Source organism: Felis catus, chromosome D3, assembly GCF_018350175.1.
Source record: "Felis catus isolate Fca126 chromosome D3, F.catus_Fca126_mat1.0, whole genome shotgun sequence".
Classification (NCBI taxonomy): Eukaryota; Metazoa; Chordata; class Mammalia; order Carnivora; family Felidae; genus Felis; species Felis catus.
The window spans coordinates 21,027,816-21,041,591 of NC_058379.1; the positions used below are offsets into that span (position 1 = coordinate 21,027,816).

General features: G+C 38.5%; 1 protein-coding gene across 3 annotated transcripts in view; it reads right to left on the reverse strand.

Annotated features, from left to right (window-relative positions):
* Positions 1–13,776, reverse strand: part of SLC5A1 (solute carrier family 5 member 1) — a 153,877-nt gene that overhangs the window by 14,971 nt on the left and 125,130 nt on the right. For all 3 annotated transcript variants that reach the window (XM_045041046.1, NM_001195405.1, XR_006587569.1), the window contains 2 exon segments: positions 8,243–8,458; positions 6,449–6,554 (listed from right to left, as the gene is read on the reverse strand). In XM_045041046.1, the coding sequence (XP_044896981.1) occupies positions 6,449–6,554; positions 8,243–8,458 (322 nt within the window).

The window sequence follows — 13,776 nt, forward strand, 5'->3', positions numbered from 1 at the left end:
AGGAGGGCACCTTTTGGGATGAGCACTGGGTGTTGTATGGAAACCAATTTGTCAATAAATTTCATATATAAAAAAAAAAGAATGAAATCTTGCCATTTGCAACTAGGTGGATGGAACTGGAGGGTATTATGCTAAGTGAAATTAGTCAGAGAAAGACAAAAATCATATGACTTCACTCATATGAGGACTTTAAGAGACAAAACAGATGAACATAAGGGAAGGGAAACAAAAATAATGTAAAAACAGGGAGGGGGACAAAACAGAAGAGACTCATAAATATGGAGAACAAACTGAAGGTTACTGGAGGGGTTGTGGGAGGGGGGGTGGGCAAAATGGGTAAGGGGCACTAAGGAATCTACTCCTGAAATCATTGTTGCACTATATGCTAACTAATTTGGATGTAAAATTTAAAAAAAAGAAAAAAGAAAAAAACTGCCAACAAACAAAAGTTGAGGAACATATTTCTTCACAGATGAATTCTACCAAATATTTAAAGAGTTAACACCTATTCTTCTCAAACTATTCCCAAATATATAAAAGAGAAGGAAAGCTTCCAAACTCATTCTATGAGACCACTCATCCTGACGCCAAAAACGTTTAAAAAAAAATACAAAAAAAAGAGAACTACAGGGCAATATCCCTGATGAACATAGATGCAAAAATCCTCAACAAAATATTAGCAAACCAAATCCAACAATACATGAAAAAAAGCATTCAACACAATCAAGTGGGATTTATTCCTGGGGTGCAAGGGTGGTTCATTATTCACAATTCAATCAACATAATACATCATATCATTAAGAGAAAACACAAAAACCATATGATCATTTCAATATATCAATAGATACAGAAAAAGCATTTGACAAAGTACAGCATCCATTCTTGAATTTAAAAAAACAAAAAACAACAACAAAAAAACCTCAATAAAGTAGGTTTAGAGGGAACATACCTCAACAGAATAAAAGCCATATATGAAAAACCCCCACAGTGGACATCACATTCAGTGGGGAAAAACTGAGACCTTTTCCCCTAAGGTCAGGAACAAGACAGGATGTCCACTCTCACCACTTTTATTCAACATGGTACAGGAAGTCCTAGTCACAGAAATTAGATCATGAAAAGATTAAAAAGGCATCCAAATTGGTAAGGAAGAAGTAAAACTTTTACTATTCACAGATTACATGGTACTATATACAGAAAACCCTAAAAGACTCCACCAAGGGGCACCTGGGTGGCGCAGTCGGTTAAGCGTCCGACTTCAGACAGGTCACGATCTCGCGGTCCAGGAGTTTGAGCCCCACGTCAGGCTCTGGGCTGATGGCTCAGAGCCTGGAGCCTGTTTCCGATTCTGTGTCTCCCTCTCTCTCTGCCCCTCCCCTGTTCATGCTCTGTCTCTCTCTGTCCCAAAAATAAAAATAAACGTTGCAAAAAAAAAGAAAAAAAAAAAAAGACTCCAGCAAAAAACTACTAGAACTGATAAATGAATTCAGTAAAGTTGTGGGATGTAAAATCAATATACAGAAATCCATTGCATTTCTATACACTAATAATGAAGTAGCAAAAAGAGAAATCAAGAAAACATTTCAATTTCACCAAAAGTAATAAAATACCTAGGAATAAACCTAACCAAGGAGGTGAAAGACCTGTACTCTGAAAACTATAAAACATTGATGAAAGAAATTGAAGACAACACAAAGAAATGTAAAGATAGTCTAAACTCATCCATACTACCGAAAGCAATCCACAGATTTAATGCAATCCCTATCAAAAATACCAACAGCATGTTTCACAGAACTAGAAAAAATAATCTTAAAATTTGTATGGAACCACAAAAGACCTCAAATAGCCAAAGCAATTTTGAAAAAGAATAAAACTGAAGGCATCACAACCCCATATTTTAAGATATACTACAAAGCTGTCGTAATCAAAACATGATATTGACACAAAAATACAAGAATATGCAATGGGAAAGAGCCTCTTCAAAAAATGGTGTTGGGAAAACTGAGCAAAAGAATGAAACTAGATTACTTTCTCACACCATTCACAAAAATAAACTCAAAATGGATAAAGGACCTGAATGTGAGACAGGAAACCATCAAAACCTTAGAGGAGAAAGCAGGAAAAGACCTCTCTGACCTCAGCCGTAGCAATCTCTTACTCGACACATCCCCAAAGGCAAGGGAATTAAAAGCAAAAGTGAACGACTGGGACCTTATGAAGATAAAAAGCTTCTGCACAGCAAAGGAAACAACCAACAAAACTAAAAGGCAACCAACGGAATGGGAAAAGATATTTGCAAATGACATATCGGACAAAGGGCTAGTATCCAAAATCTATAAAGAGCTCACCAAACCCCACACCCGAAAAACAAATAACCCAGTGAAGAAATGGGCAGAAAACATGAATAGACACTTCTCTAAAGAAGACATCCGGATGGCCAACAGGCACATGAAAAGATGTTCAACGTCGCTCCTTATCAGGGAAATACAAATCAAAACCACACTCAGATATCACCTCACGCCAGTCAGAGTGGCCAAAATGAACAAATCAGGAGACTATAGATGCTGGAGAGGATGTGGAGAAACGGGAACCCTCTTGCACTGTTGGTGGGAATGCAAATTGGTGCAGCCGCTCTGGAAAGCAGTGTGGAGGTTCCTCAGAAAATTAAAAATAGACCTACCCTATGACCCAGCAATAGCACTGCTAGGAATTTATCCAAGGGATACAGGAGTACTGATGCATAGGGGCACTTGTACCCCAATGTTTATAGCAGCACTCTCAACAATAGCCAAATTATGGAAAGAGCCTAAATGTCCATCAACTGATGAATGGATAAAGAAATTGTGGTTTATAGACACAATGGAATACTACGTGGCAATGAGAAAAAATGAAACATGGCCTTTTGTAGCAACGTGGATGGAACTGGAGAGTGTGATGCTAAGTGAAATAAGCCATACAGAGAAAGACAGATACCATATGGTTTCACTCTTATGTGGATCCTGAGAAACTTAACAGGAACCCATGGGGGAGGGGAAGGAAAAAAAAAAAAAAAGAGGTTAGAGTGGGAGAGAGCCAAAGCATAGGAGACTGTTAAAAACTGAGAACAAACTGAGGGTTGATGGGAGGTGGGAGGGAGGGGAGGGTGGGTGATGGGTATTGAGGAGGGCACCTTTTGGGATGAGCACTGGGTGTTGTATGGAAACCAATTTGACAATAAATTTCATATATAAAAAAAATAAAATAAAATAAAATAAAATAAAATAAAATTTCTTTAAAAAAATGGTGTCGGAAAAACTGAGCAAAAGAATGAAACTAGATTACTTTCTTTTTTTTTTAATTTTTTTTCAACGTTTATTTATTTTTTTGGGGACAGAGAGAGACATAGCATGAACGGGGGAGGGGCAGAGAGAGAGGGAGACACAGAATCGAAAACAGGCTCCAGGCTCTGAGCCATCATCCCAGAGCCTGACGCGGGGCTCGAACTCACGGACCGCGAGATCGTGACCTGGCTGAAGTCGGAGGCTTAACCGACTGCGCCACCCAGGCGCCCCTACTAGGTTACTTTCTTACACCATACACAAAAATAAACTCAAAACGGATTAAGGACCTAACTGTGAGACCTGAAACTATAAAAATCCTAGGAAAGTACAGGCAGTCATTTCTCTGACATCAGCCATACCAATATTTTTCTAGATTACGTCTCCTGAGACAAGGAAAACAAAAGCAAAAATAAACTATTGGGACTTCATCAAAATAAAAACTTCTGCGCAGCAAAGGAAACAATCAATGAAACTAAAAGGCAACCTATGGAATGGGAGAAGATATTTGCAAATGACATATCTGATAAAGGGTTAGTATCCAGAATATATTAAAAATTTATACAACTGAACACACACAAAAATAACAACAACAAATAATCCAGTTTAAAAACAGACAGAAGACATGAACAGACATTTCTCCAAAGAAGACATCCAGATGGCCAACAGACATGAGAAGATGTTCAATATCATTTGTCGTCAGGGAAATGCATATCAAAACTACAATGACTACTTAACACTTGTAACAGTGGCTAAAATCAAAAACACGAGAAACAAACAGCATTGGTGAGGATGTGGAAAAAAAGGAACTCTTGTGCACTGTTGGTGGGAATGCAAACTGGTGCAGCCACTGTGAAAAACAGTACAGAGGCTCCTCAAAAAATTAAAAATCAAATTACCATATGATACAGTAATCACACTACTGGGTATCTACACCAAAATATGAAAACACTAATTCATAGGGGTACCTGGGTAGCTCAGTCAGCTAGGCATCCGACTTCAGCTCATGTCATGATCTCATGTGTCATGGGCTCAGGCCTCACATTAGGCTCTGTGCTGACAGCTCAGAGCTTGGAGCCTGCTTTGGATTCTGTGTCTCCCTCTTTCTCTGCCCCTCCCCTGCACACACTCTGCCTCTATCTCTCAAAAATAAATAAACATTTAAAATTTTTAAGAAAGAAAACACTAATTCATAAAGATATATGACCCTTATGTTTATTGCAGCATTACTTACAATAGCCAATTTATTGAAGTAGCCCAAGTGTCCATCAATAGATGAATGGATAAAGAAGATGTGGTATATAGATACAATAGAATATTACTTAGCCATAAAAAAGAATGAAATCTTGCCATTTGCAACAACAGGGATGGACCTAGAGGTACTTCTAAGTGAATAAGTCGGTCAGAGAAAGACAAATACCGTATGATTTCACTCATATGTGGAATTTAAGCAACAAAACAAACAGACAAAAAAAGACTCTTAACTATATAGAATACACTGATGGTTACCAGAGGAGAGGTGGGGTGATAATAAATTAGGTGAAGGGGATTAAGAGCACACTTATCTTAAGGAGCACTGAATAAAGTATAGAATTGTTAAATCACTATATTATACACATGAAACTAATGTAACACTGTATGCTAACCACACTGGGATTAAAATAAAAAATAAAAATAAAATGGTGCTAGGGCAACTGGATAATCATATAAAAAATAAAAATTAAAATAAAATAAAATAAAATAAGATTCCACTCATCAGTCTTAAATTTGCCCTCTGGTACATAACTAACCTCTTCTTCTACATTAACACATGCAAAAGACTTCTCATCCATGTCCCTTTTATTTTTTTTTTTAATTTTTTTTTCAACGTTTATTTATTTTTGGGACAGAGAGAGACAGAGCATGAACGGGGGAGGGGCAGAGAGAGAGGGAGACACAGAATCAGAAACAGGCTCCAGGCTCCGAGCCATCAGCCCAGAGCCTGACGCGGGGCTCGAACCCACAGACCGCGAGATCGTGACCTGGCTGAAGTCGGACGCTTAACCGACTGCGCCACCCAGGCGCCCCCCATGTCCCTTTTAAATCTATGATATTCTCACTCAGTGTGGAGACATTTTTGTAAGTGGGAGAAGCAGGTAGCATGTCCATGTCTCCCTGCTCCAAGGAAGCAGAAAATGTCTACCTTTTTCAACAACATGGTCAACTGCTTGTGGCTCTAGATTCTTTCCAGTACATGCAGAATCACAGGTTTCAAAACTAAAAGGTCTTTAGAGACCAAGAGAAGATTGTATCAGAGCTGGGATAATAGGCAAAGCCACTTCCTTCCTGACTCTCAATTCACATGTCCATAAAATAAGGCCATAAGACCAAATGATATCTAGAGCCCTTTCCAGAGCTAGGATTATATATTTCTGATGGCCATATTCAGAACTTATTCTGCTGCATCTGTGCTCCCCTTCAGATGGAGTGATGTGACTTCCAGTCCAGCACCAGATAAAGCACATATGATCTTGCACTCCCACACCTCTACATACCATACATCTCCACAACCATCCTAAATGTGTGCACCACTCCCAAGTAGGGAGAAAAAGCTCCAATATATATAAGCTGAGGAAAGCATTTCCCCATGATCAGGATAAGTCTCTAAACACTGACTATGCATTATCTTACTGGACTTCAGGGAAATTTGATTTTCTAAATCTGATGTGGTAAGCTGATGAGACATAAGACCCCAAGAGCCTCTCACCCATCTTCCTGATGTCACTAGAACTAACCATAGCTTAGGTTCCAACTGCTTTCAGTTCACAAGCTCTGATTCTTCCCTTGTCCTTGGCCATGCCCCAAATCAAGTCAGGGTGGCAAATACCCAACTCATACTTACATAGTTCACACTGTGAACTATGAGACATAATGAGGCTGGAATTGTTCTGCACCTCTCTCTTCCCCTTGACCAGGCCTCAGAGTGAATTTCCCATCCATTCCATCTCATTCCCCACCTCACTCCCTACTCCCTTCTGGAAGAGAGACCTGAGCTTTGATGAATACATTTCATAAATGCTTCAGTACAGTGGCCTTGCTATTGGAGGAGTAACTTTTTAGGGCTTGGAACTAGGTTCTGAATCACAAATCACCTATTTCAATGGTCTCCTCTGGGGTTTCTTGGATGTCCTCCTCTCCTGCATCCAAGTCAATGCGTTCCTCTTTGCTGTTGCGCAGGCTCCAACACAGACGATAGAGCTATGGAGAAAGCAAAACAGGTTAGCAGAAAGATCCAAATAGTGTCTTGGGTCAAGAAGTTGGAGAACAAAGATATGTGCTCAAGAAAGGAAAAGGTACATCACTTCCTGAAAGGTGTCAGTGGATAGCTAGCCATTGCTCTAGAATACAGTGGGCATTGGAGGCACTCCCAGTGAGACATTCACTTTGCCAGTGTTTGCTCAATGAAACTCAATAAAAAATGAAAACAACAACAAAAAAAGAGGTATCGTAGTCTCTCAGTACCAACAAAAACATAGATTAACAGTTCCATCTACAACATTATTTCTAAATATGGATACTTCAATGTGAATTATACACATGAATTCACATTGTGTGATATTATATTCAGAGACTAAGAGACTGCCTTGAATAAAGAAATTTTTGTTGAATGAATGAACTCTTCTCACACATGATAACCAAATTTGTTCCTTTACACTTATTTGTCTAGACCAACAGTTAAGAGTAGAGTTTTATACTATGTGTTTGTTACCTTATAAGGACATAATCTGTAGAATTATGAGCCATATTAGAATAGAATAGAGCTGGAGACACAGCTTCTGTGGACATGAAACCAGAAACTCGTAGAAGTCTGAAAATCAATTTAATGTGTTCATTCTACCCATGACCTCTTTTGGTGACTACCTTCCTTTCTCTACTTCAAGAGGAATCATGGAGCTAAATGTGCTTGGGGCTGCAATACTTGCAAACACTGAGACATCAGGAAGCATTAAAAACAATACAAAGAAAGCCAGTTGACAGATTCAGCAAAAAAAAACATAATGGCAGTTCTTCTGCTATAAAAGCAGTCTTTGTTTTACATCAAGATTGGTCACAGCTTTGAAAAATTCGTAATGAGGTTGAAGGTCTCTTAGGGATTCCATAAGTCCCTGTGACTAAAAAGTCACTTTCTCTTTCTCTATGGGCAAAAATGACCTTGGCTAACTCTCTAGCTCTGTTCCTAAGAAACCTTAAAAAGGTAAAATGTCAGCTGTACTGAGCTACCAGACTATATTGCTTATGGTAAAAATGACCCATAATGGGAAATCATCTGCATTGGGGGCTGTGAATAAATCTTAAACCAAGGGTGACATCTAGAGTTAAAGGAAAGTATTTACTATTTTTGGAGTCTTGAATCAATTGGACTTTGATATTGTTTGAAATTTCTCAAACTATACGGGTAATTGTTTGGAAGCTTAATTGGACAAAAATTAAGGGAATACCATACTTCAAATTTCCCTGAGTGTGGTAATTTTTGTAACTAAGTATATCCCTTGCTGGGACCCCTGGAAGTCATGCCATGGGACTATTAGAAAAAATCTAAGTTCCTATTTGAGATATGAGCATCTCAGCCAGGGTAGCCCTGTGCTCACCCATGTGATCTCATGCCCTTGTGTTGTGCTGTCACTCAGGGTGAAGGATCCAGAGAATACCCTTTCAACTGAAATTTGAACTACTATGAAAACTTCTGCCAAAGACACATGCTTGATACTGCTTTGCTGGCACACCATGTTTTCTGTTCTGTGTCTTTCTACGTAAAACAAATTGCAAGCATGGGCTATTTTAGTCATATGAGTGCAAATGTCTAATTGAGCAAAGGGCAACCAAGGTGGGTGTTGCAGCATGAACATGAAACAAGGGCAGGACACCTCCCCAAAATGGATACTCACATGCACATCTGGAATGGGCTTGGTGAAGAGAGACACAACCACAATGATGATGATAGAAATGGCAAAGAGGATGATGGCAAAATACAGGTAGTGCACACCACAGATAATTTTGGGACAGTTGCTGGGCTTCATGCAGCTCCCAGTTCCATAGGAAAATTCAGCCACCATACGGGACACCCCAATCAGAAATCCTATGATCAGTCCCCAAAAGGCTCCCTGTGAAAGAAAACCCTGGGTTAACCAATACCGAACACACAAAACAGCTGGGCATTCCTAGGGGGACAGAGGCAAAGGAACAAAAATGAAACAAATGATATCTTCAGGCCATCTGAAGCCAGAACACTGGAGTTCAGAATATGGCTAGGAGTGTGATGTCAGGCCTAAGCCTTCAGCAGGTGTATTTATCATGTTTCAGTGATGTGATTTTACCTGGGTCTTAAAATGAGGATTCATAATATAATGGGGTACAGCGTCTAATAACTGGTGTTGAATGTCAATCCAAAGATTTAATTCCAAAAATTCCCTTTAATTTTAAAAGTAATTTGAATCTCTCTCCCTGTAGCTACTACCACCATCAGCTTCCAGATTTAGCCATGTTCAGATGCAACGGAATTACTTGTGAAGTAATATGTATTCCTTGAATACACTGAAAAAAAAATTGGGTCTTTTGGAGATGGAAGAGAAAGGAATGTTTCCATCAAGATATAAATACTACTTTCTTCATTAACCTCTTTTAAGATCCAAAGTCACTGTTTTTAATTTGAGAACATAAAACTATACTATGTGTTTTTACATTAAGCTTTGGGTTTTCATATTAGAAATATGGAAAACTTTAAGAGACTAGAAATATTGGGGGACAATTTCTCAGGGTTTTTTTTTAACCCTTTCCACCCTTCCTTCCTTCCTTCTCTCTTACCTTCCTTCCTTCCCTCTACCCACTCCTCCTTTTTTTTGGTCAGTCCTCACCTAGAGAACCAGGTCTGAATCTAGAGACCCACATTTTAAAAGGAGCAGTGACAAAGTAGAGTGAATTCATAGAAGGGCGGGAAGAAAGAGCCTTCATGTCAAATGTTGATTCTTGAACTCTGCTAGCCACAGGTACCCCTGCACTTTATATCCCAGATGTTCTGCATTATCATGCCATGAGTATTTATGTCCTGGGTCTTTGCACAGGTCATTATATCTGGGAAAGCACAGGCTCTTCCCTTCCTAGTAACCTTGTTCTCACTTAAATGTCCCCTCTCGCCCTCCCAAGACAGAATTGGGCAGGCCCATCCTCCTTGCTGTGACTGCACTGCAGGCACACCTCCATGCCAACACTGATCCCACTGCTATGGAATCATTCATTCACTTACTTCTCTTTCTCCCCATCTGAACTGGGAAGTTGCCCAGAGAAGGAAACAGAACTTATTCCCTTTGTGTTGCTAGTGCCTATTTCTATGTCTGGCATCTGGAAGTATCTGATAGATTAGATAGATGATAGATAGATAGATAGATAGATAGATAGATAGATGATAAGGAAAAAGAAAAAGATATTCCCCATTAACCCCCCATACACTTATTCATTCAAAAAAATATGTTTTTACTTTAGTTTGTATAAATAATATTGATAAAATCTGCTCTAGAGCTTTCCTTCTCTCTTGGCAATTAGCCTGTTCCTGTTCTTTTAGTCTTATTTGCAAGAGGCCCTTAAAAAATCTGGGAAATCGTTGACATTTTCCTCAAGATTTAGAGTCACCCTCATCAAACACAATCTCTGACCTGTCCTGAGAATCACCTTGCAGTCTCTACATGTTACTCTCCAGAGACTCTAGGCAAGGGTTTTTCAGCCTCAGCACTGTGACATTTGGGCTTGAAAATTCTTTTGGGGGTGGAAGGTGAGCATGGGAGAAGCTGTCTTGTGCACTGTAGAAAGTTTAGCGGCATCCCTGGCCTCCACTCACTAGACAGCAACCCAAATCATAGCAATCCACCCAAATCATAGCAATCAAAACTGTTGCCAGACATCACCAAATATCCCCTGGGGAAAGGGCAAAATCACCCCTAGTTGAGAAACATTACACTGTATCCCAATTCTTAGCCTTATTTTTTGAATGCCCCAGTCCTTTGTTGAATTGAATCTGTTTTTGGTTTGTGGCAACACCCAACTGAGCTTTTAGCCATACTTTCCTAACTTACATTTTAGAAATCTCTCAGCTTCTGCCAGTATCTATTGAAATATATCCTAAGATTGTAGCCATTTTTCTAACCTGTCATAACTTGCAGGTTTTTTTTCTTATTTTTCAAGGGTGTTTATCTGTGCATGCAGTTTTGTGATACCAGCAAATCTGGACTATGTTCCTAATAGCAAATGTTGAAGGAAGAGAGGCACATGTGGTAATTTTATACTTCATATCTGGGTCACTCCAGTGAGGTATTTGTTTCTGTCCTATTGGGAGAAAGAATTTATCTCTAACCAAAAATATATTATCATTTATACTGCTTCAGACAATAAGCTACATAGTCAAAACCCCATTCCATCCCAGCCTTCCTCAGACATGTAGGTGGTTTGATACAGAGAGAGCTGAGCAACACTTCAGTCAGAAGGCATATCCAAAGACATCCTTTTCATGGTTCAATACCTGTGACAGCACTCCACTGAAAATCCAAACTCTTTAGCCTGGCTTTCAAAGGAGCCATTCCTTTTTTCCCCAAAAACTTTTATTTAAAGGTTGTTCTTTTTTTTTTTTTTTTTTTTTTTTTTGAGAGAGAGAGAGAGAAAGAGAGACAGAGAGAGAGAAAGAGAGAGAGAGAGAGAGAGAGAGCATACATGCGTGTTTGAGCAGGGAAGGGGCAGAGAGAGAGAGAGAGAGAGAGAGAGAGAGAGAGAGAGAGAATCCCAAGCAGGCTCCATGCTGTCCAGCACAAAGCCTGACACAGGGCTCAAATTATGAGATCATGACCTGAACTGAAACCAAGAATTGAATGTTAAACCAACTGAGCCACCCAGGCACCCCCCAAATTTTTATTTAAATTCCAGTTAGTTAACATATAGTATAATATTGGTTTCAGGAATAGAATTCAGTGATTCATCACTTACATACAACACCCAGTGCTCATAACAAGTGCCCTCCTTAATACTCATCACCTAGCCCATCCCTACTCACCTGCCTCCATCAACCCTCAGTTCGTTCTCTATCATTAAGCATCTGTTATGGTTTGCTTCCCTCTTTTTTTCCTTCCCATATGTTCATCTGTTTTGTTTCCTAAATTCCACATGAGTGAAATTATATGGTATTTGTCTTTATCTGATTGACATATTTCATTTAGCATAATACACTCTAGCTCCATCCACATTGTTACAAATGGCAAGATTTCATTATTTTTATAGCTAACTAATATTTCATATATATATATGAAATATATATATGAATATATATATATATATATATATATATATATATATATATATATATTCATCAGTCAATGGACACCTGGGCTCTGCTCTTTTTATAGTTTGGATATTGTTGATAATGCTGTTATAAACATGTGGTTACATGTACTCCTTCATATCTGTATTTTTGTATCCTTTGGGTAAATACTTAGGAATGTAATTGCTGAGGGAATTGCACAGGGAATTTCTATGTTGGGCTTTTTGAGGAACCTCCATACTGTTTTCTAGAGTGTTTGCAACTAGTTTCATTCCCATCAACAGTGTAGGAAGGTTCCCATTTCTCCACATCCTCACCAACAACTGTTGTTTCTTGTGTTGTTAATTTTAGCCATTCTGACAGGTGTGCAGTAGAATCTCATCATGGTTTTTATTTGTATTTCCTGATGATGTATGACGTTGAGCATCTTTTCATGTGTCTGTTAGCTATCTGGATGTCTTCTTTGGAAAAGTGACTATTCATGTCTTTTGCCCCTTTTCTTAACTGGGTTGTTTGGTTTTTGAGTGTTGAGTCTGATAAGTTCTTTATAGATTTTGGATACTAACTCTTTATCAGATATGTCATTTGCAAATATCTTCTCCCATTCCACAGGCTACCTTCAGTTTTGTGCATAAGCTTTTTATCTTGATGAAGTCCCAGTAGTTCATTTTTGCTTTCATTTCCCTTGTCTCTGGCAACATGTCTAGTAAGAAGTTGCTGCAGCAGAGGTCAAAGAGGTTGCTGCTTTTTTCTCCTGTAGGAGTTTGATGGTTTCCTGTTTCACATTTAGGTCTTTCATCCATTTTGAATTTATTTTTGTGTATGGTGCAAGAAAGTGGTCCATGTTCATTCTCCATGTTGCTGTCCAGTTTTCCCAAAACCATTTGTTGAAAGGACTGTCTTTTTCCCATTGCATATTCTTTCCTGCTTTTCAGAGATTAGTTTACCATATAGTTGTGGGTCCATTTATGGGTTTTCTGTTTTGTTCCATTGATCCGTGTGTCTGTTTTTGTGCCAGTACCATACTGTCTTGATGACTACAGATCTGTAATATAGCTTGAAGTCCAGAATTGTGACGCCTCCAGCATTGATCTTCTTTTTCAACATTACTTTGGCTATTGTGGTTCCATATAAATTTTAGGATTGTTTGTTCTAGCTCTGTGAAAAATGCTGGTGGCATTTTGATAGGTATTGTATTGAATATGTAGATTTATTTGGGTAGTTTAAACATTTTAACATTTGTTCTTCCAGTGCATGAGCATGGAATTTTTTCCCATTTTTTTGTGTGTGTCTTCTTCAATTTCTTTCATAAGTGTTCTATAGTTTTCAGAGTACAGATCTTTTACCTCTTTGGTTAGGTTTATTCCTAGGTATCTTACTGTTTGTGGTGCAATTGTAAGTGGGATTGATTTATTGATTTCTATTTTCTGCTGCTTCATTATTGGTGTATAGAAATTCAACAGATTTCTGTACATTGATGCTATATCTTGTGACTTTTCTGAATTCATGTATTAGTTCTAGCAATTTTTTGGTGGGGTCTTTACAATTTTCTACATAGAGTATCGTGTCATTTGCAAATAGTGAAAGTTTGACTTCTTCCTTACCAATTTGGATATCTTTTATTTCTTTTTGTTGTCTGATTGCTGAAGCTAGGACTTCCAACACTGTTAAATAGTAATAGTGAGAGTGAGCATCCCTGTCTGGTTCCTGATCATAAAGGAAAAGCTCTCAGTTTTCCCCCATTGAGGATTATATTAGCTGTGGGTCTTTCATATATGGCCCTAATGATGTTGAGGTATGTTCCATCTATCCGTACTTTGTTGAGGGTTTTATCAATAATTTTAATTTTTGTCAAATCCTTTTCTTCATCTATTGAGAGGATCATATGGTTCTTACCCTTTGTTTTATTAATGTGGTATATCATGTTGACTGATTTGCAAATATTGAACCACCCCTGCAGCCCAAGAATAAATCCCACTTGATCATGGTGAATAATGTACTTTTGGATTCGATTTGCTAGTATCCTGTTAAGAATGTTTGCATCCATGTTCATCAGGGATATTGGCCTATAATTTTCCATTTTAGTGGGACTTTGCCTGGCTTTGGAATCAAGGTGATGTTGGC